The following is a 24,741-nucleotide window of genomic DNA, read 5'->3' as shown; positions in this document are numbered from 1 at the left end:
CATGTGAACTGAATTAGTAAGCGTAATTTTTAATATATGGTAAAGTTTTTAGTTTATTATTGACAAATAAAATTTAAAATGATAACAGGATTTCAGACATTTACCATCTTTGTATTTTACAAAAATAGAACACAAAATTTTGAATATTGGGATCTATCCTCTTCTTCAAGTGTAAAAAACCATATGACATAAGATTGAGCATTCATAAAAAATGAAAACTAACCAATGTATGGCGATAAACTTGCCAAAGTTAAACTTGATGATAACAACAAAATTGAGCATAACCTGAAAGCCCTGAGCAGTCAGAAAAATCAAAAACCATGTTACTCCACAACACATGCGGAACACACGAAAGAAGGTGAGAGACTGATATGGGAAAGAAATGCAAAAGGAATATAGTGAAGGAGATGGTATATGTATTCTCATTTTTAGTTAAAGATGTTTGGTATATGTTTTTCTTGTTCTTAGTGAAATATGTTTTTGTATAGTTACAGTTACTCATATTGTATGATTTCAACAGAGAAATCTTGAGGGAACACAACTGCATTCCACTCCTTCTCCAACAGCTAAAGTCTGCCTCGCTGACAGTAGTGTCAAATGCCTGTGGTACATTGTGGAATTTGAGTGCACGCAGTGCGCAAGACCAGAGGACGTTGTGGGACCTCGGTGCTGTCCCCATGTTGCGTTCACTGGTGCACTCAAAACACAAGATGATTAGCATGGGGTCAGCAGCTGCACTCAAGAATCTGCTGGCAGCCATGCCTGAAGCCGATATCATGGATAGGGCTTCCAGAGGTGAGGAGTGTATTGTGAAAGTGTTATTAACACTATGTATGTATGTGTATGTGGTTTATTAACACGAAAGAATTTTAAACTGTTGTATATAGATTAAAACTACTGCCCCTTGACTAGTAATCCCGCAATAAATTTGGGAGTGCCCTACGTGCTGCATGCAGTAATCCCGATTGCCGTGCGGCAAGTGCTGTCACGCTAAACAGTCTTTATAATAATGTCTAGCGTGATGAATAATCTCTCTTGAATACGAATGCAATCTAGTGGAATAAATAAGAAACAGTTTTAAATAGTTTTTGTTGTTCCCACTAGATCACAGTTGTTCTTTTATTTATTTCTTTCAGACACAGTTGATGGTACTCAGGCCATATGACGGTATTCAATCAGTTGTTCTAAGTAACCTCACTTTCACATTACCGGTCGCCTTGATTCTAAACGTTTTGTTGTGTTTACCATGAGTAAATAAACATGGCTATTTGTGTAATTACTGATTACGTAAAATGGTGTGAGAAATTTTTGGCTAAGATGCTTCCCTGAGACTTTCTGCTCTGTATTTTCTTACCACCATCCCTACTACAGATAAGAAAGACAAGCCGAAGAGAGCATGCAACATGTGCAGATAGACCAACGTTGGGACACGATGTGCCGGGATTGCGACGTTCCACTTTGTGTGACAGGCTATTTTTGGACCTTACATACTAAGTTTTCTGAGGAGACTTTTATACTGTTACTAACTTGTACCTAACCTGTACCTTAGTATGTTTATGAGAAAATGCTGAATATTTTATATTATTCTTATATTTTGTAAATATAATAACTTTAGTGCATAATTAGATTAATTTCTGTATAAATAAAAAAAACCTCAAAAGTTTAATTGAGTGTTTTTCATAACACATATACTGCAGTAAACCCAAATCACCTAAAAAAATATCAAAAATAAACAAAAATTCATTGTTTAGAGCACTCTGAGGAAAACCCCACCAGTCAAAGCGTTAAAAGTTGTCATGTGAACTCTGAGTTGACCAACAAATTTTTATTTTATTTTAACTAAGTAGTAAATTTGTTTGTTTTCTTCTGGTTGGTAAAGTTCTGGTCATTGATTACTGGACACCCTGTATGTAGGTATTAATCTCTATCTGCCAGTAGAAATTTTCATAGTGCCACACAGTATTCACAACTTTTCCTTGGTACTAATTCTATCATATTTGATATTTTTTTATGGTAGTATGATGTTCTATAGTAATATGTAATAAAAATATATGTTTTCAGCACTTGATTTGGTATTATTATGTATTGAGTTGTCTTCTTATTATTCAGTTGAAGGGTTTTTAAAGCTCAATGTTAATCAAAGAGGGAATTTACTATCGTAATCAGTATAATTAGGTAAAGAAGTTAAACAAATTTAATAAAAGTAATCAAGCAACAAATTATTAATCTTCCAAGGACTATTTCTTAGAAGAGTCACATTGTAAGTTTATGTCTAACTCTGTAGTAAGTGAATTTGTATACACAGGCATGCCGACTCTGCTCGTCCGCAAGCGACGTGCTTTAGAGCAGGAGCTGGATACTACGCTAGCAGAGACGTGTGACAACATTGAGCCTGTAGAGCGTTGGGACAGTCGGGAGTCGGTGACCAGCACACAGTCCGATAACATCTTTGACAGGAACAGGACCATCTGTCATCGATCTGGCTCTTTACAGGTGAGTACTCAGTAAATACAGATTTTGGGAGAATTGACTGTTGAGGTTTAATTTAAAAAATGTATTTGAGTTGTTAGAAGGGATTTATAAATTATGGAGTTTAAAAGACTGTTTTTTTTATATGTTTATATGGCCTTGTTATATTACAGGCAATTAACTTAAATTAACTTAAACTTTTATATACCCTTCTAAAACTAAGAACCAACATAAGTTTCAAACTCAAAATAAGAATTTGCTGGATACAACTATTAAGGACCTGCAAGTTCTATTTTTGTGAGTACATACAATCATTATCAATAAACTATCTTTTCAATAACAAAAAAACTCAAAAAAAAATGACTGTAGCTAGTGCCCACATACCTTAAATATATTTAAACCCCCTTTTTAATATTCAAAAATCATTATCTAAAAAGTTAAGATAAAATATTTGAAATTGCTGAATAAACCTCGATAACTTACAATTTGAAAGAATAATAATAATGCACTTGAAACAAAAAACATCAATAATGTACTTCGAACAAAAATCAATATATAAAAGATTGGTAGAATATAAATTAAAATAATAAATACCACACATAACTAATAAAAATATTTGTTAATATTCACATAAAAGTTTTATTTTACAATAAAATAACTGATGATTTACTTAGAGCCTAGATCAGTTATGATCTGGAAACGCAAATCATTTGGTATTAAAAAGTAATTTCAAAGTTTTTGTAACCAAACCAAATAATATTATTAACAAGTAAGAATGAAAAAAAATACAATTTGATTTCTAATTAATAACAGAGATCATAATTCAAAACCCGACTTGGTGATATTTTTTGTCTTTTGTGAAGTAATGGCTATTTTTAAAGTTGGGTGCAGTACTCATTTTTACGTAGTTAGTAAACGTGATATTTATGGATTGCAAGTGACTTTTAGGGAATAATCATTAGTGCAATTAGCGATTGTGTAGAATGGGGTGAATATTGTAATTATGATTCCAATAGTGCTGAAAACGATTCAACAGATAAAGACTGTGTCGGTTAGCAGCACCGTCTTGGAGCACTGCATGGATGTCAGCGTAACGTTCTGCTATAGTCTCAAAATTCTTCTGAGCCTTTTGCATTACTAAAAACTTCTAAAGGTACTTAATCAAATTTGGGAATGGATCATGTAGTGCCTTACATGTATTATAAAAATACTGACAACATTTTGTTGTGTAAACTCGTTTAAAACCCACTTTTGTGGGCACAGCCACTCTGAAAAACCCACCTTTAAAAATGTTAAGCTGCTTGTACACTGTCAAGAATTTGCACAAGTTTTGTGTCCTGCAGTCTAGTTGCTAGTCTAAACGGGGGGTCAAGAGCTCTCGCAAGCCCTATCGGACAGTTGTACATGAGAATCGGAGAGTGGTGTTGGGCAGTAAAATTTTCAGTTCTAAAAGTTACTGATATATTACTGTTGTGTGTGAACAGAGTTTGCATTGACTCTCATAACAACCAGTGACAGCAGCTGTCACAAGCACTTGTGACACTACAAAAAAAGTTTATTCTCACTCAAATTATGCGACTGCAGTTGCACAAGTCCTTGTGCAATTTACTCACCAGTGTAAACACAGCCTAAACATTCTATTTCTCAACTAGTTGCTAAATATACTTATTTCATTGCTATTTATCATGTTTAAATTCACTTAAATATACTTTATGGTGTTAATATAGAATGGTGCAACTTCTAAAATAAATTAAGACAAAATTTTGCTTTCTTTGGACCTTTTTCCAGTACAATTGACAAGTTGTGTCTCAAAATCTCTTCAACCATTGTCCCTGATCCCCAGTTTCTCAGTGGGTGTGGTGGCTGAGTGTGTGGGTGCTTAGAAGCCTGACCATTGACAGACAAGTAGCATAACAGCTAACATTTATTACAGTTTAATAAAAAGTAATTTCGTTTGTGTGTCCAAAAAATAGTTGGTTATTAGAGGAAATCAACTTGAAGCAATTGGATTCCTATTTGTATAATCAATAGTTAATTGACTGTCAGTGTACATGCTAATTGATGTTGTGATATATATCACGTGTCAGCTGCTATATTTTTTTCACTTGAATGTAGACAAATCTCATAGACCTTTAACATTTAATTTATCTCACTATTGCAATTTGCAGTAGGGTCTCTGTGTTCTTGCAGTGTCTGAAAAATTAAACCTGTATTTGTATCATAGTAATAGGAAAGAAGGTTTAGACAGTGTTTTAACTGTAAATTATGTGGAAATGGAGGTTGCGTCAGTATGGTATTTTTAACAGCTGGGTCAAGGGCAGCGTGTCAAGGAGACAGAGGAGAAGCCACAACCAGAAGCTTTGATGGAACGACTAACACTGGAAGAGACTCCACTCACTTCCGATCAGCCTGTCAACTATAGTCTCAAGTGAGTCCATTTGTTATCTCTAGTGAGTATTTTCTTACTTACAGTCATATTATACTCTTGGAATTGATTTTCATCAGAGATTAAGATGTTTAAATGACTGGTTCCTTAACTTTCCCTCCCCTCCAATGAAAAAGGAAATCTATTCAATAAGTCATCGACATTGTTATCTTCTGGATGCTCTATAAAATTAAACTTCTAATGTTTATAAACACTGTTCTGAAATTCCAGTGACGAAGGGAGGGAAGAGTATCTCCAAATGCCTTGGTCAACTTTTTTAATGTGTTCCTGATAAAATGAGAGAGTTCATTTATGCCAGGAAATATACAGTGTGCTCTTAAAATAACCAAAAAGTCATTCTAGTCAAATGTGTTCTAACTTTTATTCGGGTGTATTTTATGTGTTGTTAACATTTAGTTTAAAATGCATTAAAGGATAAACAAGTGATTTTGTTGATTTTAGTACATTTTTAATTAGATGAGCTGAAAAATTAGCTTTGTGTACTACAGGGGAATCTACCAATCTGGTATGACAAGCATGGAAGCTAAAATGTTAATATATTGATATTAAAAGTGTTATCTAGATTTTGATATTTTGGTCACAGTCTTGTGTTTTTTTGTGTCTTATTTAGTATTTTAATTCTCAAACACAGGCAGTTATTAATAGAGTGTTTATAATCAGCCTTAAATTATATTCAACTAAAACCAGCACTTATTACCTCTTTCTTTAAAGATGCCAAATTTTCCAATAGGTATACCGAGCAGGAAACTCCACCCATTGCTGACCAGACAGAGCAACCTGTGAACTACAGCCTCAAGTACCCTGAGGAAGGCAAGTGTGGTGGGGGGACAGAGCAGAGGGAAAGAGTGGAGAGAGTAGTATTCAGTCCCTCCGCCCAGGACTATGCCGAGACTGACCTGGACCAGCCTACTGACTACAGTCTCAAGTATAGCGAGACTGCCGAACAAGCAGAGGTGGATCAACCATCTGGTGATAGTGAGTAGTGTGAACATGTTTGTCAATTTTGTAGAATAATGGTAATATTGTATTCTTTCTAAAACTTAATTTATAATTTGTGACTGAATTAGTGTGTTGTGGATTTTATTCATTTTTTAGTATAGTTGAGTGAGTGTATTAGAACTGCGTAAGCTGCGATGTGTGAGTGTTTCTTTGCTGATATAATGTTGGGCTGACTGGTGCAATGATGTTATCAAGATAAAACTGTTGTGGGGTGTTAATAGAAACACACCAGCAGTGATATAATGTTATGTTTTATACTGATTTATACTGAAGTTGCTGTTGAAGACCAAAATTAGTTTGAACATATGAGATTTTACCAGTACTATTTGGCTTGGTATTTAGAGTTGTTTGTTGACAATACAACTGAACATTGAGTAAAATGACTTTACTGACTACATAAATTTATAGAAACAGAAGTTTGCATTCATCCCACTTTCTGTACTAAACAGTAATCCTTGGAAGGTTTAAGAGACAAAAGAGTTTATAGAGTAATAGAATGGGTAAAGGCAATTTATGAATATGTATAGTGAAAGCTATATGAGAGTCAGAGACTTTAGTGAGTTAGTTGGTCAAGCAAAGGCCAAGAAGACTTATTCAAAACTTGAAGTTATTTGCATTGACAATGGAAATAATTTTATTCTGAGTCAACTCACGTATGTATTAATATATCCTATTTTTTCACAAATTTAGGACATACTTGGCATACATCTGTCAAATGATTTCAATGGTGTTATGTCTTTATAAAATAACCTAAGATACACAATTAACCTAATTCCAAGTCAGAACATTCTCAAGAAAACATTTATTCCTTGAAATGATTTCTGGTTTTGTCTTCCTCTTGGGGGCCGGCCAGTGATTGCATAAGGGACTGATGGCATGAGTGACAATTTTTCTGTAGAGAATTGAGGTGAATTCTATGGGTATAACATACAAATTTGTGATTACACAGGTACTGTATACGCAGAAACTGACTTGGACCAGCCAACAGACTACAGTCTGCGCTACGCAGAAGAAGATACAGAGAAACCCAAGACCTATTGTACCGAAGGGACCCCATATAATTTCTCCACTGCTACATCACTCTCAGATCTATTGACTCCAGACACTAATAATAAGGTTTCTATGCTAGCTATTTCTTATGACTTACTTTCCTGTACCTGTATTTTAGGTCCAGGTATAACGAGAATATATTTTTTAAGATAGTCTATATAACCATCACGTTTTATCTTATTTCTGTTCAGAACTATTTATTATTTAGTGTATTTTTCTCATTTTTACAAGCAGTTTTATATTGCTCTAATCATATTAGCTAAACAACTACTCAACAGTAGTTCTTTGCATATTGATTTTTTAAAAAGATTACCTTTCTCAATCATTGGTTTTAGTATGAGAGCATAACAGAAAGTCGATTACTTTTCGCTCTGTAGCCACTAGGGGCAGGACTATCGCGGTCATTTTGATGTCCGGGCGTTTCTTCGTTCATTGGCTATCCAGTCGTGCTAGTGAGAGGTTACTGTTCCTCTTTGTTATTTTAAAATAGTGGTTTAAAGTTTTTGACGCAATTGAAAATCCCGCAAGTTGTGAAGTACGGTTAGTAATTAGGTTTTTGTTGGCTAAGTACAATAAACTAATTGAGATTGATTGTCAACTCTGTGAAGTCTATGGGAACGATGTGATTACCAAAGGTGGAGTGCATAAGTGCCATTTCTATTTTAGGAGGGATGTGTGGAGAAGGGCATCTATTAACCATGTACTCAGTGCCTTGAAAGCCAAGTCATTTTCAGCCACTGAACATAGGTTTTTTTTTTTTAAGTGGTACAATTTTAATTTTTCATCAAAAGAAAATGCATCTGTCTGTTTCTTTCTCATAATTTATTCTTTCAAGAAAAATACTCTTTTGAACTGATAGTGATTTTTTTAAATAAGTAGTTGGAGTTAAGAAGGTTGTATATACTTTTTTAAGTTTGATGTTTTATAATTAACACTTTGTACCCTGGGCCCTTAATACATGTCTCATCATTGGTTCAGATTGTTTTAATATTTTAATATATTGAAATGAAATGAAATATTTTTATAGTCATTAATCAACAGTAGTTGCAATAGACATAGTCAAACTTGTAAGCCTTAGTGTATCCTTCCTTAATCTTAGATATTAAAGGTTACATGTCAAATTATATGGGTCAAATAGAATACATCTATAGTCAACAAAAGTGAATAAGATATTGTAAATCTACTTTTAAAATGTATAACAATAAGTGTAACAAGTTAAAAACATATAAATGAATAAAACCTATAAATAAATTAAACACACAAATAAATACAAAGATTAAAGTAAAAAACACATATTTACATAATATCTTGGATTAAAATTTTATAGAATAGAAATTCCCATTTTCAAATTCAGCTACACTATAAAATGCTTGATTAATCAGCCAATTTTTAATTTTTGTTTTAAAAGTGTTAATTGGAAGATTTCTAATATTCAAGGGCAATTTATTAAAAAGTTTTATACAAACAAAGCTAAAAGACTTTTGGGTTTTACTCAGTCTAGCATATCTTACATCCAATAGATCTTGACGTCTGGTATTGTAACAGTGGATTGAACCTCTTGAAACAAAACTATTTAAGTTTTCCTTGACATGGGTGAGACTGTAGAAGATAAATAGACTAGGTAATGTGAGTATTTTAAGCTCAGGAAATATAGTTCGACATGAATCTCTATCCCCCAGACCTTTTATACACCTGACCACTTTTGTTTGCCACATGAAAACTTCTTGAGCTCCACTGGAATTACCCCAAAGAGTAATACCATAAAGTAAACGTGAATGAAAAAATGCATAGTAAAGCTTGGGTCACTAAATCTAAATGAGTACACATTTTTAATTTACGGATCAGAAATAAAACTCTAGAAAGGCAAGTACATAAATGCTTTGTATGAATGTCCCACATAAATTTAGAATCCAAATTAATTCCAAGAAGTTTAAACTGTCTTATGAAGAGTAGATTTACTTAAACTAAAGATGATTTCTTCAGTTTTATCATTATTTAAGATAAGCTTATTGGATGAAAACCAAAGATCACAACGCTCTTTCATATAATTAATGACCAATTCATTACGTTCTCGATCAGGACTAGATGTATAAAGCGTGGTGTCATCGGCATAAAGAAGGCACTTTTCTGGAAGAAAATTAGGTAAGTCATTTACAAAAATTATGAAAAGGAAGGGACCAAGGACAGAGCCCTGTGGAACCCCCTCGTCACCATCCTCAGGTCCGATCTTTGGTCTCCAAGTTTTACAAATTGTGACCTGTATACCAAATAAGATTTCATAAAAGATAATTCAACATTCTCCAAGCCATAGAAATTAAGCTTTTCTAGAAGTTCTTTATGCGGAACAAGGTCAAAAGCTTTACTAAGGTCTAAAAGTAATGTTCTAGTTTCTTCGTTGTGTTCAAAACCCTCCATAACATTGAAAACCAGATTTTCTACCGCCTTAATAGTAGATAATCCTCTTCTAAATCCAAACTGAGCAGAAGTGAGAAAATGGTTTGTTTCAAAATAGGTTTCTAACTGATCGATCCTTAACTGGACTCTATCAGCTATTAGTGTTATTTCAGCAGTTATATGAATATATCATACTATGTATCATTTTAAAAGGAGATGTATAAGGTTTTTTTAAATATATGTATATTTATAACAAGTTATTTAAAAAATGAAATTATCACATGGACTTGAATACTATGTAAAAATGTAGGCACAAAATACATATGTAGCTACATTGCTTTTTTGTCCAAGTAGTTGGCAATTTACAAAAATGTGCATATTTCTTTTCTGAAACGTAATCCTTAACCCTTTGACGGCCACGGGCCGATATACTATCTCTCGGATTTTTTTCCGAAACGGCCGTGAGCCGAGAGATATCGGCATAGAAAAATCAGTTCGAAAACGGCATTGCACCGAGAAATCGGCACCCTTCATTTGATTAAATTATTCCCTTACCTCTTTATTTTTAGTTTGTAATATAATATCAAACGAAACGTAAAAATATATCCTTTCAAATTATTATAAAATGTTTTCACTTTTTTTTTTGTTCAGTAGAAAGATGCAATTCAGAAGGCAGTGACGTATCAAACAAAATGTTCGGTTCTCTTTGGTAGCAGCTGTTTGTTTGTTGTGGCTTTGTACACTTGGTTTTGCTCTTAGACGTTGTGGTGTGAGGTTATGTTACGTTTGCTGTGAAGTTTAGTAATGTTTCTTTTCTGGTTTAAATTTAGCAATGAGTAACAAAAGACGTCGTGAAGCATCGCCTGTAAGTGAGGACACGTTGTTTTCCTGTCTTCAAAATGCTAATGTAAGGACTAATAGTAATGAAACTTCCAATTACGATCTCTCTTCTTCTGAAGACAGCACTAGTGACTTGGACGATACGGACGATGATCCTACATTCGATCCTGCCAGTTTAGGACCGTCTACATTACAAACAAACCAGATTTGGTCTGCCCCTACAAACTAGGCCTAGACTTTTTGATGTGAGTTCTAGTTCTGATTCTGAGCAAAATGTTAGCTTAGGCCCTAGTGTTACAAATACTCCAAGGCCTAGAGGTAGGCCTAAGGGTAGTACTAATGCTACTCCTAATGATAGTGACTTAGCCTACTCTCCAGAAAGAATATGGGTTCCTGTCAGTGAAAATGATGATTCATCTATTAGGCCTAACCATGATTTTTCATTCAATGAAATTCCTGGTCCAAGACATTGCCCACCTCCAGACTCAGCTCCCATTATGTACGTGCTGCTTTTTCTCACTAATAACCTTATTGAAAATTTTGTTACCGAGACCAACCGCTATGCTCAAGATGCCATAAATAGTAGTGGAATGAACAGGGTATGGGAAAAAGTTTCTTTTGCGGAAATGAAAACTTTCATAGCAGCAAATTTGAATATGGGACTGAATAAAAAACCTTCTATAGATATGTACTGGAGCTCTTCTTCTTTTCAGGTTACACCATGGTATTCTCGATTGTTCAGCAGAAATAGATTTGAAGATATTTTAAGATTTTTAAGGAATTAAGGAAATTTTAGGATTAGCTTATAGAGAGAAGTCATCTCAAAAAAGTCAGGTGATTCTTGTGTCTTCTGATAGCAAAGCTGCTAACGTACAAGTAAGCAGGAGTAAGGGAACAAAAGTGGTAATAAAAACAAAACCATACATGATCAACCAGTATAATAAATTTATGGGTGGGATCGACACCACGGACCAGATGTTATATTCATATCTAGACGAGAGGCGTACCGTAAAATATTGGCGTAAGATCACATTCAATATTTTGTCTAGAATGATTTTGAATTCTTATATTCTATACAAAATGAACTGCAAAGACAAACCTAAGTCACGTTTGAATTTCACAATAAATGTTATTGAGACACTTGTTCAAGACTGGCTAATTGCTAAGAACATTCCAGCTAATTTAGGAGGAGGTGATGGCCAAATGCCCCTTAGTCGGTTTGGAATGGATAAGATTCCTGAAAAGAAAGAAAATTGCTGTGTCTGCAGTACAAAAAATCAAAGAAGGAGAACAAGACTGCATTGTTTAAAATGTACCAAAGGAGTACATGCAGAGTGTTTCCATAAACACAAATGTGCATAAAGAAGCACAAAAGATCGTGTAAATAGTGTATATAGATTTGTTAACTATAATTATTATTACTATACATTTTTAAATGTTCATGTATAAAGTGTTTGAAGACAATTGTGTAAACAAGAGAAAACTATAAGGTGACCATTGTACAGTAATACACATGGCCTATGGACAAACAAGGAGTTACAAGGTAAACACTTGTTATATCGAACTTTCATGTTGATTCGCATGGTGTGCTGTGTTGTAGTTTTCAAGAAAAATATTTCCAAAAACTTTATTTCTGAAGACATTCATATGATTTTTTCTATATTTGTTTGAAAATATGTATACTTTCTTATAATAATAATGGTTTCCTTGAAATATTTTTTTTTATTCTAGTTGTTACCAATCAAACATAAAAAATTTAAAAAAAAAATCCTAATACTTTGAAAAAAAAAATAATAAAAAAGTTTAATTGTTACAAAAATATATTTTGATGCTTTTATATATACTACTAAATAAAACAAAACAAACATCACTAAGATACTACTATTTATAGATGAGTTACACCAGTGTTTGTAGGAGTGTGTCGAAAGTGCCATTTTGAGGCTGGCCTTTTTGGCAAGTAATCTGGATATAATGGCTGGGGTGTTTAGAAGTACAAATGAATTTATGGCTTGGCCTTCAAAGGGTTAAAACAAATTATATGAACTTAAAGAATCAATAAACATAACTGGAAAGTTTGAATCATCATCCAAGCATTGAATGAGGCTCAAGCTTTACTCTGGCTCCAGATACGAAGTGTTAATATTGAGCATTGTTTTATATTTTCACATTCATATTAGAAACCAAACTTATATTTTACCTTTATAAAACAAATTTTAATTGCTTACTTTTTGTAAAGTTTAGTTACAACAGTTAAGAAAAGATATGTTTCAAATTTGATCAAAATTCCAAGAAGACTTTCAAAAATTCATATTTATAATTTTATGAAGCTTGTATATTTGACTAAGCAGTACGGGCCTAATATCATAGCATTTGGAAAAACTATAAACCAGCAAATTGAAAAACAGTTGGCATCCCGCTGATCATAGCCACCGGTTGCGTATGCAAGTTAACTGTGGATGCTTATTACAATTGTTAGCTGTAAAAGTAAGTATAACTTACTGGGTGCCTTGTACGTCTTTTAGCCTTATAAAGGTTAAAAATAACACACCCACATAACCTAAATGAAACTATGGGTTATCAATGGTTTTACATTAACTGTTTTACAACATGAATGTGGATACAAAATGCAATATTTAATGATTGCTCATTAATTGTCTAATGCAAGTATGAAATATGTCAAAGACTTAGATTGATATGCAGTTAGGACTTGATGAAATGCTATGTATGATGAAATGATTCAGTAACATGAATGAATTGGTAACATAGATCAGATATCAGTTGGTATATTCAGAGACAATATTAGGTTGATTTCATGTTATCCATATTTAAAACCATAGTTTATAGTGCATCTCTAAATGTATCAATGCAAGCATGTATATAAAACCAAATTCATAGACTCTTGATTACTTGGTTACAATTGTGCCTGATCCATATAATTCTTTTAAGTATTAATAATATCATATACTGATTTAGAGCAAGGACATGAGAGTAAGAAACAATGTGTTTGTGCAGTCTCTGGAAGCCAAGAGTGGAGGGCTGTCCCCTGTTGGTTCACTCACCCATGATGACAACATTGTCAGCGTCCCTATACCCAGTCAAGTCAAGGAGGAAAGTAGAGAAGGTACTTAAGTTCACCTTGTTTTATAGTGCAGTTCATATAGTACTAGTTTAGAGAACATTTTAAAAGTAATCACACTCTTAGTAGTTAATTGAAACATTAACAAAAAGCAAATGTATTAGTTCTTTCAAATCTAAATGTTAGTTTGAGATTATTAATCTGGTTTGAATTCGAACACTGAGTTCTAAAAATTCTAAAAAGTTTTATGGACATGATATGTTTTGTTTATAGGTAAAGTAGTGACTTTTGAGACTCCCCTCATGTTTTCTCGCTGCAGCTCACTCGGCTCACTCAGCAGCTGTGAACCTCCAGATGACAGAAGTTCTGTTGTCAGTGAATTCAGGTACTGCTCTGAGTCTACATGGAATATAATAGTAATGTATAATTCAGTACACACACAGCACTATTATTAGAACTTGATATTTGTGCCAACTCTAAATAATTTTAAATAATAGAAATTTTGGATGTTCTGGAATTCTACCAAACCAGATTCAGAAAGACTGCTGTAAAAATTGTCATACTGGCATGATCTGTATTTGTCAATCAGTTCTCATATTTTGGCAGTGAAAATTAAAATGGTTTCATATGTCATTTTATATGAATAGTAAATATTTAAAATAATAGTAACTTCATTGAAGTTACTAATATAATAACAAGTGTAATAATAATAAGTTGTAATATTATAACATTAAACCTTTAACATTGACAACAAAATTACACATGGTATAACTGAAAAAAAATATATTATAGCAAGCACATCCCAATATAATATTCAGTTATATTGTCCTTTTTCTTTTAAAACAAATTAAAATATCATGTTTTGTTACAGCATAAGAAATAAAGGACAAGCCATTTTCAACTTGAAAGCAGTCAAATTTGTTGTTTTTCCCAATAGTTTTTAGATATGAAAAGACTACTCATGGTGCTATACTTACTATACTTTACCAAACATATTTGTAAGTGTGTGGTGTGTTTCAGTCGCATGACCAGTGGAATGGTATCACCCAGTGAGTTACCGGACTCGCCCACCCAGACAGTCCCTCCTAGTCCTCACTGTGTAAAGCCTCCAGTGCCATTGCCAGGTACTGTGTGCAGTACTTTAATGTGTTCTAAGACAGGCTGAGGGGTAATCTTTATCTTTAACATACACTTGACCAGCAAAATCTCTTTAAAGTTGCCCAGCAAATGTTTTTCTTTAATTTTCTCTTAATTTTATTAGTATGTTGAACATTTGCATTTACCACAATTTACATGTTGCATATCTCAATTTACCTTCTTATTATATTTAATTATATTTGTTTCACTTATAAAATGTTCTCGCTTTGACGGCCTGCATCAATAGTATAAGTGAGAAACTGTATATGCGACTGAAAGTTTTCTGCTGTTTATTTATCCCCAAAATCACTATATTCGTGTTTTTGTATGTTTTATTCTATCCGGGAGCTGTAATCAGGAAAAAGAGAAAGTGCAGAGAAGTTTACAAAGAATTACATATTTACACGCAAGGAAAGACACGACTTCACTCTAGCGTGCAACCGCTCGTGACACGACACCAACAATGACCGGCACTTGTCTGACACTAACTCCTCAAAAGACTTCTTTTTTTTCCAGAGACAGCTTTTAAATTTAACATACCTCCTAGTTGGTTCTAATCAAACAACAATCTCTGGTAGCTGATCTGTTGTCTCAGATAAGTTAGGAAATGGGCAGCAAGAAATTGTCATATTTTAAATGTTTGCCAATTCAACATTGAGAGAGGAATGAAATATGAATTTCTCAGTAAAATCTATTGAGTAACAAAGATAGTTTTACACTAAAGGAAACTTACATTGTATAAGTTTAAACAAGCTTTGGAAGGTATAAAAGTTTAAATTCTGTGTTTGCTTTTGGAGATATTTTTATGCTATCATACTAAAGGTAAAGGCAATTTATTTCAAGTGATACTTACTTGATACTTGAAGTCTTCATCGATGACTGGAATTCCAGATAGATTGCGTCAGTTTGGTTGGTTGATCCTGGAAGGTGGGACTAGAAGAGTGGCGTCGCATCCAGCTCAGTGAGTGAATAGAGAGGCCTTTCTATTAATTTGTTGTAGATTTCACTTCTGAACTTTAAACTGTTCAACGCTTTTTTCTCTTCAGGTAGGCTGTTAAAGAGTTTCAATGCTGCTACGGAGAAACACTTTTGGGACTTTGACAGTCTACATTTCGGGATATTCAACGCTTTTGCTCCTCTGGTGTTGTAGTTGTGAACGTCTTGTCTTTGAGTAAAATTCTGCTGGTTATTCTTTACGTACGAGTTTAAAAAGTACTGCCCATATACTGTCAAAATTCCCAGTCGTCTGAAGATCGGACGACAGTGGTCCAGGTGTTTGGCAGATGTTAGGGTGCGCATAGCCTTCTTCTGGAGCAGCAATACCTCACCACACATAGGGGCATGTCCCCAGAGAAGCAATCCGTAGGACAGGTGGCTGTGAAAAAGTGCATGGTACACAATTTCAAGGTATTTCTCCGTAATTACATGTTTGAGTTTCCAGAGAAGGAAAACTAACCTGGAGAGCTTTGTGCAGATTTGCGTTATATGCTGATTCCAATCCAGCTTAGGATCAAGCCAAAAACCAAGTAGCTTAACAGCCTCCACATTATCTTCCGGGTTTGTCCGCTTCAAAGTGCACAAGATCTCCTGGGTTTTATCTTCGTTTAATTTAAGCTTGTTTTGCTGCAAACCACATTTTCGCCACAGACAGTAGATCTTCGGCATCTCTGAGAATTTCATCCGTGCACCTTCCTCTTGAGACCAGTGTGGTATCGTCGGCAAAAAGTAATGCCTGGCCGTTTAGTCTGAGGTCGTTAACTAGGACGATGAACAGCAATGGTCCTAGTACGGAGCCCTGTGGGACGCCGTGCATAATTTCCCTGCTGCTTGATGTTGCGCCACCGATGGAGACTATCTGGCGTCTGTTTTCCAAGTAGTTTTCCAGGGTCTGTAGAGCAATTTCCTTTATTCCATACTTCTTCATCTTATCAAGTAGGATTCTATGAGGCACACAGTCGAAGACCTTACTCCGATCACATAGCGTTAAGGCCAGCGAATCCCCATCCTCAAAAGGCCCCGATAATTTAAGCAGACAAAAACAGAAGAGCAGTGGTGGTAGAGCGGTCTCTTCTGAAGCCATGTTGGTGATCTCCCAACAGAAGGTGAGATTCAAAGAAATTTGTCAATTGAGTTTTTAGAATTGTTTCTAGCACCTTAGACATTATCGGGAGGACAGAGATAGGCCTGTAGTTTGCAATGTCTTCTGCATTTCCCTTTTTAAAGATAGGCACAGCACGTGCAACTTTCAATTTGGCAGGAAAAACACCCTGTCTAAGGCAGCTGTTTATAGCTGTATACAGAGGAACCGCCACAGTATCAATCACCGCCTTTAATACCTTGCATGACACTCCGTAGATGTCAGGGCTACTTGATGCTTTGAAGTTTTTAACAATTTTGACCACCTCTGATGGGGTCACCTCTTTCCATTGGCTGAGGCAAGGGCCCTGGCCATGCTCGGCATTTATAGTTCTAAAATTTAACGGGTCCTGTACTCCAGCTGGTGTGCTTGACACAGTTTCCTCTACAGTGTCGACAAAAAAGTTGTTAAAGGAGTCTGGACTCGAAGAACTGACAACTTTAGGCTTTTTAGAACTTTTAGGCAAGAGTGACCTCTGGTAGGGAGCCTATTTTCCACAAATAGACCTTGGCTAATTTGTAAGTTTGTGAAGCGTCTTTCCTCAGTCAGTGGATGGGGTTTCCAGATCTATGTTGAAATCTCCGCAGACCACAATCTTCTTTTTTCTAAGAGAGAGAGATAACTCAAACAGTCCTCCAGTCGTTCTAAGAAGTCATTGAAATTTCCATCCGGAGAACGGTACACCGACATCACGATAACAGAGCTATCCAAGAGCTCCACTGCCGCCAATTCCAGGGTTAATTCTTCACAGAATTGTAGAACATTTATTTATTTGTAGTTAACTAAGGAGTGTACATACACTGCAGAACCTCCATGTTTGCAGGCTTGGCGGCAGTACACGCTAGCCAACGTTAAATTACAGAGTCTATTGTATAGCTCACACTCACATTCCCGCAGCCAGTACTCGGTAACACATAAAACATTAGGATCTAAGTCCTCAATAAATAATGACAGAACATTTAGTTTGGTTTTCATACATTGAACATTTAATGTAGCTATAGCTTGGGTACTATCTACAGTTTCTGAAAGCCTAGGTATCGGGTGTGTTTTTGGCTTAGAGTTTTGTAGGCCTACGCCTAGCCATATATATACATATATATATATATATATATATATCTATATATGTATATGGCTAGGCGTAGGCCTACAAAACTCTAAGCCAAAAACATATATATATATATATATATCCATAGCCAATTTTGTTGTGTTCTTTGCAAGAACTTCTAGTAGATTAAGTGCGTATCACAGCTAATCTCGGTTTTAACCACTTTAAACTAGATCTTCCGAAGAGCAATAGTAGCAGTTGATGTGATGTCCTGCTATGTTTCAGTTGTCAAGCCAGTGAGTGTGTTTGAAGAGAGAGTCTCTGTCTTTAAGGAAGAGAGCACTCCTGTACAATTCTCCACTGCAACCAGCCTCAGTGACTTGACCTTTGAAGATGAACAACCGGTTAGTTAAAAAGAAAATGCTACTAATTACTAGTTTTTTTTCATATTTTAAATGAAGCTCTATTGGTTTTATATTTTCTAGAATTATTTCATTTATCTTTTCAAGAAAAAATATCACTGATAACTACCAAAGAAAAAAGTGGAAGTTGTAGTGGTTGGCTGATCACTTTGTCCTTGATCCTGAACATTGTCTCATCCACATAAAATGGCAACATCGTAGTGGCACTTTGTGCATAGTGTCCTTACTATAAACTGTACAAAATTTACAATGAATTTAATCTATTTTAAAATTGTTTGTCCAAAACAATTAATGCATTCATCCATATTAATATGATTTGTTAATGACAGCAACCATTTTAATAACTTTTTGTTTCGTTGAGCAAAATAGTAAAATTACCATACCATTAAATTGTAAAGACATGATACTAGTACTAGTCAAAATTCTTGATAAAAATATGTGTAACTTCCTGAATATCTCTGGTAAATATCTACCTCAGTTTCTGTCTGATTTACTCCACATTAGTCATATTTGAAGTTGAATAATTACATTGTTGGTGTTAAGATGGAACCAGTGAGCAAGAGTGAACTACAGCTCCTGAAACAAGCTCCATGTGATCCAACAAATGAGCTGGCCCCAGTAGATGAGGAGGAGGATGAAGATATGTTAGCTGCATGCATCAACATCGGCATGCAGCATAGTAACAGGTACATACTATTTGTCTAGGTCATGATGAATTAACATGGCTCTACTTGGGAGCATAAATTATTGATATCAATGATGGGATAACTGTCATTATTAATCATCAATTGCATTCGTTTAGTATTAAGTGATTAAGATTAAGAAATTTGTAGATCAGCATCTACAGTATAAAGTTTGTTCAAAAAGTATTCGACTTTATCTTCTATTATTTAAGGAATGGCTCGAGTGACTGTGCTAGGATATAGATGCATTCAGCTTTGTTTGCATGCTCAGGCCGATCACATGACCTAAAACTAAACATTGACTGAAGATGGCTTATCATAGCATGGCCACTCCAAATTTTAGTTGCGTGAACCAGAAAACTTATGTGGTACTCATGGCACTTGCTGTATAAGTCTACGAAGTAAGAATGCATTCCAGGTTTTATACTTCGCTGAAGTAATCTACTTAAATTTCATTGACATACATAACATTTAATATCTCTTGATAATTTAACAAAGTATTGATCTAGACTACTTAATAAATTCATTTTTAATTTATTAATTATTTATTTTATTTTAACTGTTATATACATACATTTATAAGATATCAATTGTTTGTCTGTCAATATTAATTGTAAATGTGTGTTTGTCATGTTTATCCTCAGTCAGTGATATTAGTTTTCATTTCTAAAACCTACACAATTTCGGTTTGCTCAACAGAGGATATTATTCTAGGAGGAGTGTAGTAGGAAAGGCTACTCCTGTGGTACGTTGTGTACCCACTCAACGCCCCAGTGGCATCCCCCGCAGTACTGGAATACCGGTGAAGACACCAGCTGCAAGTCCTGCCAAGCCTGTTCACATTCCTGATTCTGAGGTAGGCACATGTAAATTTTGCTCAGACAAACCACAGAAATCTTGTTCAGACAAACCACAGAAATTTTGTTATGCTTAGCTGGATTACATAACTAGAATTCTTTCTATCTTGAGAAAAACATTGGGTGCCTAGCACTCTTAGTGAAAGTCTGGCTGAACAGAAACAAACCATAGGATCAGGAAAGAGAGTTTGTGCTCTCTTAATTGAGTCACTAAGGTGTCTTGGCTCTGAAAAGCATCAGAGCTAACACCTGTTCCATAACTAAGAGCCTGTTTGCTCCACTTGACGTCATATTTATGAGTAAAATGTTCATTTTTCCTTTCGTTATATCTTCCTTTCCTGTTTCGTATTCTTTGATTTCCAGCAGTGGTTCTATAAGCAATTTATATTGAGTTTTGCATCAAACTACCTTGGAAGCCTCCTAACCACTCAAAATCAACAAAAACAAAAATTTAAGCTACAAACAGTTTATTGATAAATTGTTACCATTGTTTTTGTAAATACTGATACACAATCAAATTAGTTTCACTGTCTTTGCATATTTATATTTGTAATGAAACTCATAAACTAAGAAAACCCCCTAAATGTGAAGCAGTGATCTTTAAGTAACAACTCTTCACTGGTGGGCCTTAAACTGTGAAAACCAGCATGCACCTAACGCCAGTTCACACTCTCAGTACTCAACTAAAATCATGGCTAATCCAATAATTTATTTCTGTAATTCTTTAAAAATCAGTTTAAAATAATAATAAATAAAAAATGCCAAATAATCAAAAAGTAAAAACACTATGATGAAGTATATAAGCACAAAAACAAATTATTTAGTAAACATTGTTTAATTTCTAATTGTCATAAATACTGCAATTTCCATAAATTTATGAATCATTACTGACCTTCATCAGTCTTTATTTGTAGTGTTGTGGAACCGATTTTGATTTTAAATGAAGTCATCTTCAGTCACAGGCTGAATGGGAAATCCAACGATCCAAAACGGGTGATAGACAAGTAACATAAGTTATCCTATATACCCATGTAACTGAAAATGATTTAATATAAATCGAAACTGGTCTCCAAGACCCTAAAAATGAGGATGGTTAAGGTGAGTAATCATTTATCTGTTAATAAAACAATCCAGAAGATTTCACTATGAGTTCCATAACAATTTTAAAGCCAAGTGAGTAGTTATTAAAAAAATAGTCCAAAATGCATGTGGTGAGGCAGTCAGGGTTTTCTCAGTATGCTGGTTGAGCAAAACCAACTACTGTGTACAAATTTAATGTAAATTCTTTTTGTTAAAAAGCAAAGTATATTTTGATGTTGATAAATCTTGCAATTGGCCAGTGTTAAATCATATCCTACATACAATGCTCTATTGCTCATACACATTGTAATAACATGCAAAATAATTTAAATGATTGTTTTTTTTTAACCTTTTATGTTCGTTTGTTATTACAGTGAATTGTCTCAGCATTATAAAAAACCTAAAGATACCATTTTAGTCTGTATCAGCTTCACCTTAATGAGGTACCTATATGTGTGTTTGCCCAAACAATATCTACCTTTAAGCCATTAATTATGTCAGTCTTTGTCCAAGGTTCTTACACTTCTAACCTTTAAAAATTTTATAAACATCTCAAGAATGTTTGCCTGATGTAGTAAATACGAGGTGTGTCCAAAAAGTATCCGACCTTGACGTCTGGCATGAACTGACGTTACTCGGCGGCAATGGCAATCTAGTCCCCTTCAAAGTACTCCCCTCCACAAGCCACTACCTTATTCCAACGCTCCTCCCACTTCCGGAAACACTCCTTAAATTCATTTTGCGGAATGGCTAACAGGTCCTTCGTCACGTTTTGTTTTATTTGTTCAACATCGTCAAATCTTTTTCCTTTCAAAGGAATTTTTAATTTCGGAAATAATCAGAAGTCACAAGGAGTTATGTCAGGACTGTAGGGAGGCTGTCGTAGTTGGTTGATGTCAAGTTTGACCAAAAAATGCTGAGTAAGATTTGAGGAATGAGCTGGCACGTTGTCGTGGTTCAGGATCCAGTCACGGCTTGTCCACAGTTCAGGTTGTTTCCTTCGCACTGCATCTCGTACCCACCTTAGGACCTCAAGATAATACTCCTTATTCACTGTCTGGCCTCTTGGACCATATTCGTGATGAACAACGCCGTCCTGGTAAAAAAAACTGTCAGCATTGTCTTGACTTTGCTTCGACTTTGTCTTGCCTTTTTCGGCCGTTGCTCTTCGCGAGTTTTCCACTGTGAAGATTGAGCCTTTGTTCCAGGGTCGTAGCCATAAACCTATGACTCATCACCAGTAATAACTTTTTTAAATAGCCCTGGGTCACTTTTGATCAAATCCAGATTGTCCTGTGCGATTTCAAGTTGACAGTTCTTTTGGTCTTCTGTCAGCAGCCCAGGGACAAATTTTGCCGAAACACGGTTCATTTAATAATCTTAGTGTAAAATGTTACAAACTGACGATTTTGGTATTCCTAAATCTTCTTCCAGCTCTCGGACAGTCAATCGACAGTTTTCATTAATTGCTGCACGAACACATTCAACATTTTCAGCATTGAAGGCCTGCTAGATCAGTCATCACTCTCCACTGATATGCGGCCTACTGGTCGGCAGTCAGATACTTTTTGGACAGGCTTAAAATTATAGTCCTGAGTTGTTAAAATTTTAATTTATATGGGATACTGCAAGGAATGCAAAATTTAACAAAATATACAATTTTGTTTAAGTATCAACCTAATTCTTCTTTGTTTTACTTTTAAAAAAGTGTACTGTTGTAGGAAATTTACAAAAACATATATGTTGCAGTACCACTAAGATTTAAGCAGTTCCAAAATTGAGAATTGGAACCATCTCATCCCACAAGAATATTGCAGACATCAACAATAAAAAAAGGACTTGGTTTCCATGAAATATGTTAATTGTGCTAGGATCCAATAACACAAAGTTCATGGAAACTTACAGCATTCAAACTTTGAACTTTATTGTGATTTTCTAATAATAAGAGAGGTGCTAAATGAAGCCATATATACCATATATTTTTACTTTAGTTATTTATTTTTATGTTTGTAATCACTGTCCCAAGTTTGACATTTTACTTCATTGATATACTCTACAGTAGTATGGCATGATTTACCTGGCTATTGTTTGGCTGAACAAAAAGAGACAATAATTACCAATCGTAACCTCTATTTTGGTCTTCTATTTTGAACACACACAAAATCAGCTCAATTGTAAAACAACATACAGTGTGTTCAAAATATCAATTTGTAGTTCTGAGCAATGTATATTTAATAAATTTATAACTAGTATTTTATTGAGTTTTACTGAACATCAACTTTTGGAACATCCTTTATGTGCTGCCTAAGGCAATTCATCATTAGCAGCTCTCATAATGCATGTATTAGAGGAACGTTATGTTTTAGAACAAATAAGGATTTTAAATTACTGACATTAATCAATGAATAGTGGTTTGAATGATCCACCTTTGGTTTTTGGCTACCCTAAGTCTTTTGAATTGTACACCCATGTTTAGATACTCCTAGCTGACCCAAGATTTAGTTTCATATTTGTACTGAACTTGGGATAATCTTCGCCCAAAAATGTAAAGAAATTCATCAGCATTGTTCAAATTTCCCCTAAATCTCATGTTCACAGTTGTGTTGTTGCACAACTTTAATCTTTCTTGGCTCCAAGCAATTTTTGTAGATAGTTTTTACTGTTTGTTGGTACTAAATCATGTATTGATAATAAAGTTCCACTGACGGATGGCTGTTTGTTAGGTGCTTGGAGATTCAACAACAGTTTTCCGTACAGAAGATACTCCAGCCAATATCAGCCACGCCACATCCCACTCTGATCTGTCCAACTTGTGTGCCCTCTCAGACGACTCAGACCATGACAACATACTGGCCGAGTGCATACAGTCTGGCATGCCCCAGGTAGATATATAGTTATTACGTATTATCTATCATTAATAGAATTGATAATACAGATTGATTGTAAATACTTTCCTCAGGTCATCTATCACAATGTTCACTCGTGTTTGATAATATATTCTCACCAGTGTTTCAATCTTATAATAATGAATATGACTATATTTATGACTTGGCTTGTAACTGTAATTATAATTTGTATATAACAACAATTATATACAAATATGATTTGATATGGGGGTGGGAAGAATAAAACTTTAAAGCAACCTAAAATATTTCAATAAAGTGATAACTTATTAGAATATATACAAACAAATATTTATATTAAAATATTGTTAATGGTTAAAAATTTGCTTTTGTCTTTTTCTTAGTATTTGGCTCAATGATTTTGAAAACTGGGCCAACTCAACCATAAAGTGCTCGAAGAAAACAAAAATAAAATCTTAATTTGTTTTCTTGAACCATAAATATCTTCTTCTTCTACTTCCATCATATTCATGGTCACATGGTTCATTTTAAATTCTAAAAACCTCTTTATTGTGTTTATAAAATGTAGAGGAAACATCAGTTTATCATCAGTTTACATTTTTATAAAGGAACAAAGCAAAGATTAATTTGTGAGGCACCTTCCATGTTCAATCTTGATTAATATTTTTGTTATTTATAATAGTAAATAATACAATCTTTAGTTTTGTAGTCAACTCATATAGCTTTTATCAAGAGGTTTTGGTTTTTCAATATGTAAAAGAAGCTTTTTTCTACTCCAACTATAGTGTTCATCCATCTTGTTACTGGAAATATACCATAATTTCTTTTTCAGATATTAACAATACTTGAAACTTTTTTATTTAACATTACAGATTCTACAAGAGATCAAGCCCATTTTTATTAATGTAATATTATATAATCGTCATGTTTATTAGAGTAATTTTAAGATAATTGTTGTCATCCTTAAATATTTTTTCATATATAAATGTGATTTAAGAGTGAAATAATATTCAGTAGAAAATAGAAATGTCCATTAAGTGCTTGAAAGTCAATTTACAGCCACTTAAGCAGCTACAGGTATGAAAATGTCAAGATCACAATATGTAATTTGGCCGGCGTGTCTGCCATTTATTGTATGTTAGTAGTTAGTATATGTTGCTGCCCCAGCCCATTCTAATATTCCAAATTATCTGATCATGAATATAATTATGTGTGATGGATACTCACATTGTATTGAAGGTC

General features: G+C 34.3%; 1 protein-coding gene across 2 annotated transcripts in view; it reads left to right on the top strand.

Moving 5' to 3' along the window:
- The window catches only part of LOC124369250 (adenomatous polyposis coli protein-like), a 182,286-nt gene that overhangs the window by 98,541 nt on the left and 59,004 nt on the right, over nt 1-24,741 (top strand). For both annotated transcript variants that reach the window (XM_046827142.1, XM_046827143.1), the window contains 12 exons: nt 521-795; nt 2,306-2,493; nt 4,776-4,897; nt 5,646-5,890; nt 6,864-7,030; nt 13,211-13,319; nt 13,548-13,659; nt 14,295-14,398; nt 17,879-17,997; nt 18,559-18,701; nt 19,413-19,554; nt 23,359-23,517. In XM_046827142.1, the coding sequence (XP_046683098.1) occupies nt 521-795; nt 2,306-2,493; nt 4,776-4,897; nt 5,646-5,890; nt 6,864-7,030; nt 13,211-13,319; nt 13,548-13,659; nt 14,295-14,398; nt 17,879-17,997; nt 18,559-18,701; nt 19,413-19,554; nt 23,359-23,517 (1,885 nt within the window). The remainder of the gene's footprint in view (nt 1-520; nt 796-2,305; nt 2,494-4,775; nt 4,898-5,645; nt 5,891-6,863; nt 7,031-13,210; nt 13,320-13,547; nt 13,660-14,294; nt 14,399-17,878; nt 17,998-18,558; nt 18,702-19,412; nt 19,555-23,358; nt 23,518-24,741) is intronic.

This window comes from Homalodisca vitripennis, chromosome X (genome assembly GCF_021130785.1).
Source record: "Homalodisca vitripennis isolate AUS2020 chromosome X, UT_GWSS_2.1, whole genome shotgun sequence".
Taxonomy (NCBI): domain Eukaryota; kingdom Metazoa; phylum Arthropoda; class Insecta; order Hemiptera; family Cicadellidae; genus Homalodisca; species Homalodisca vitripennis.
This window is presented reverse-complemented; position numbering and strand designations above follow the sequence as displayed.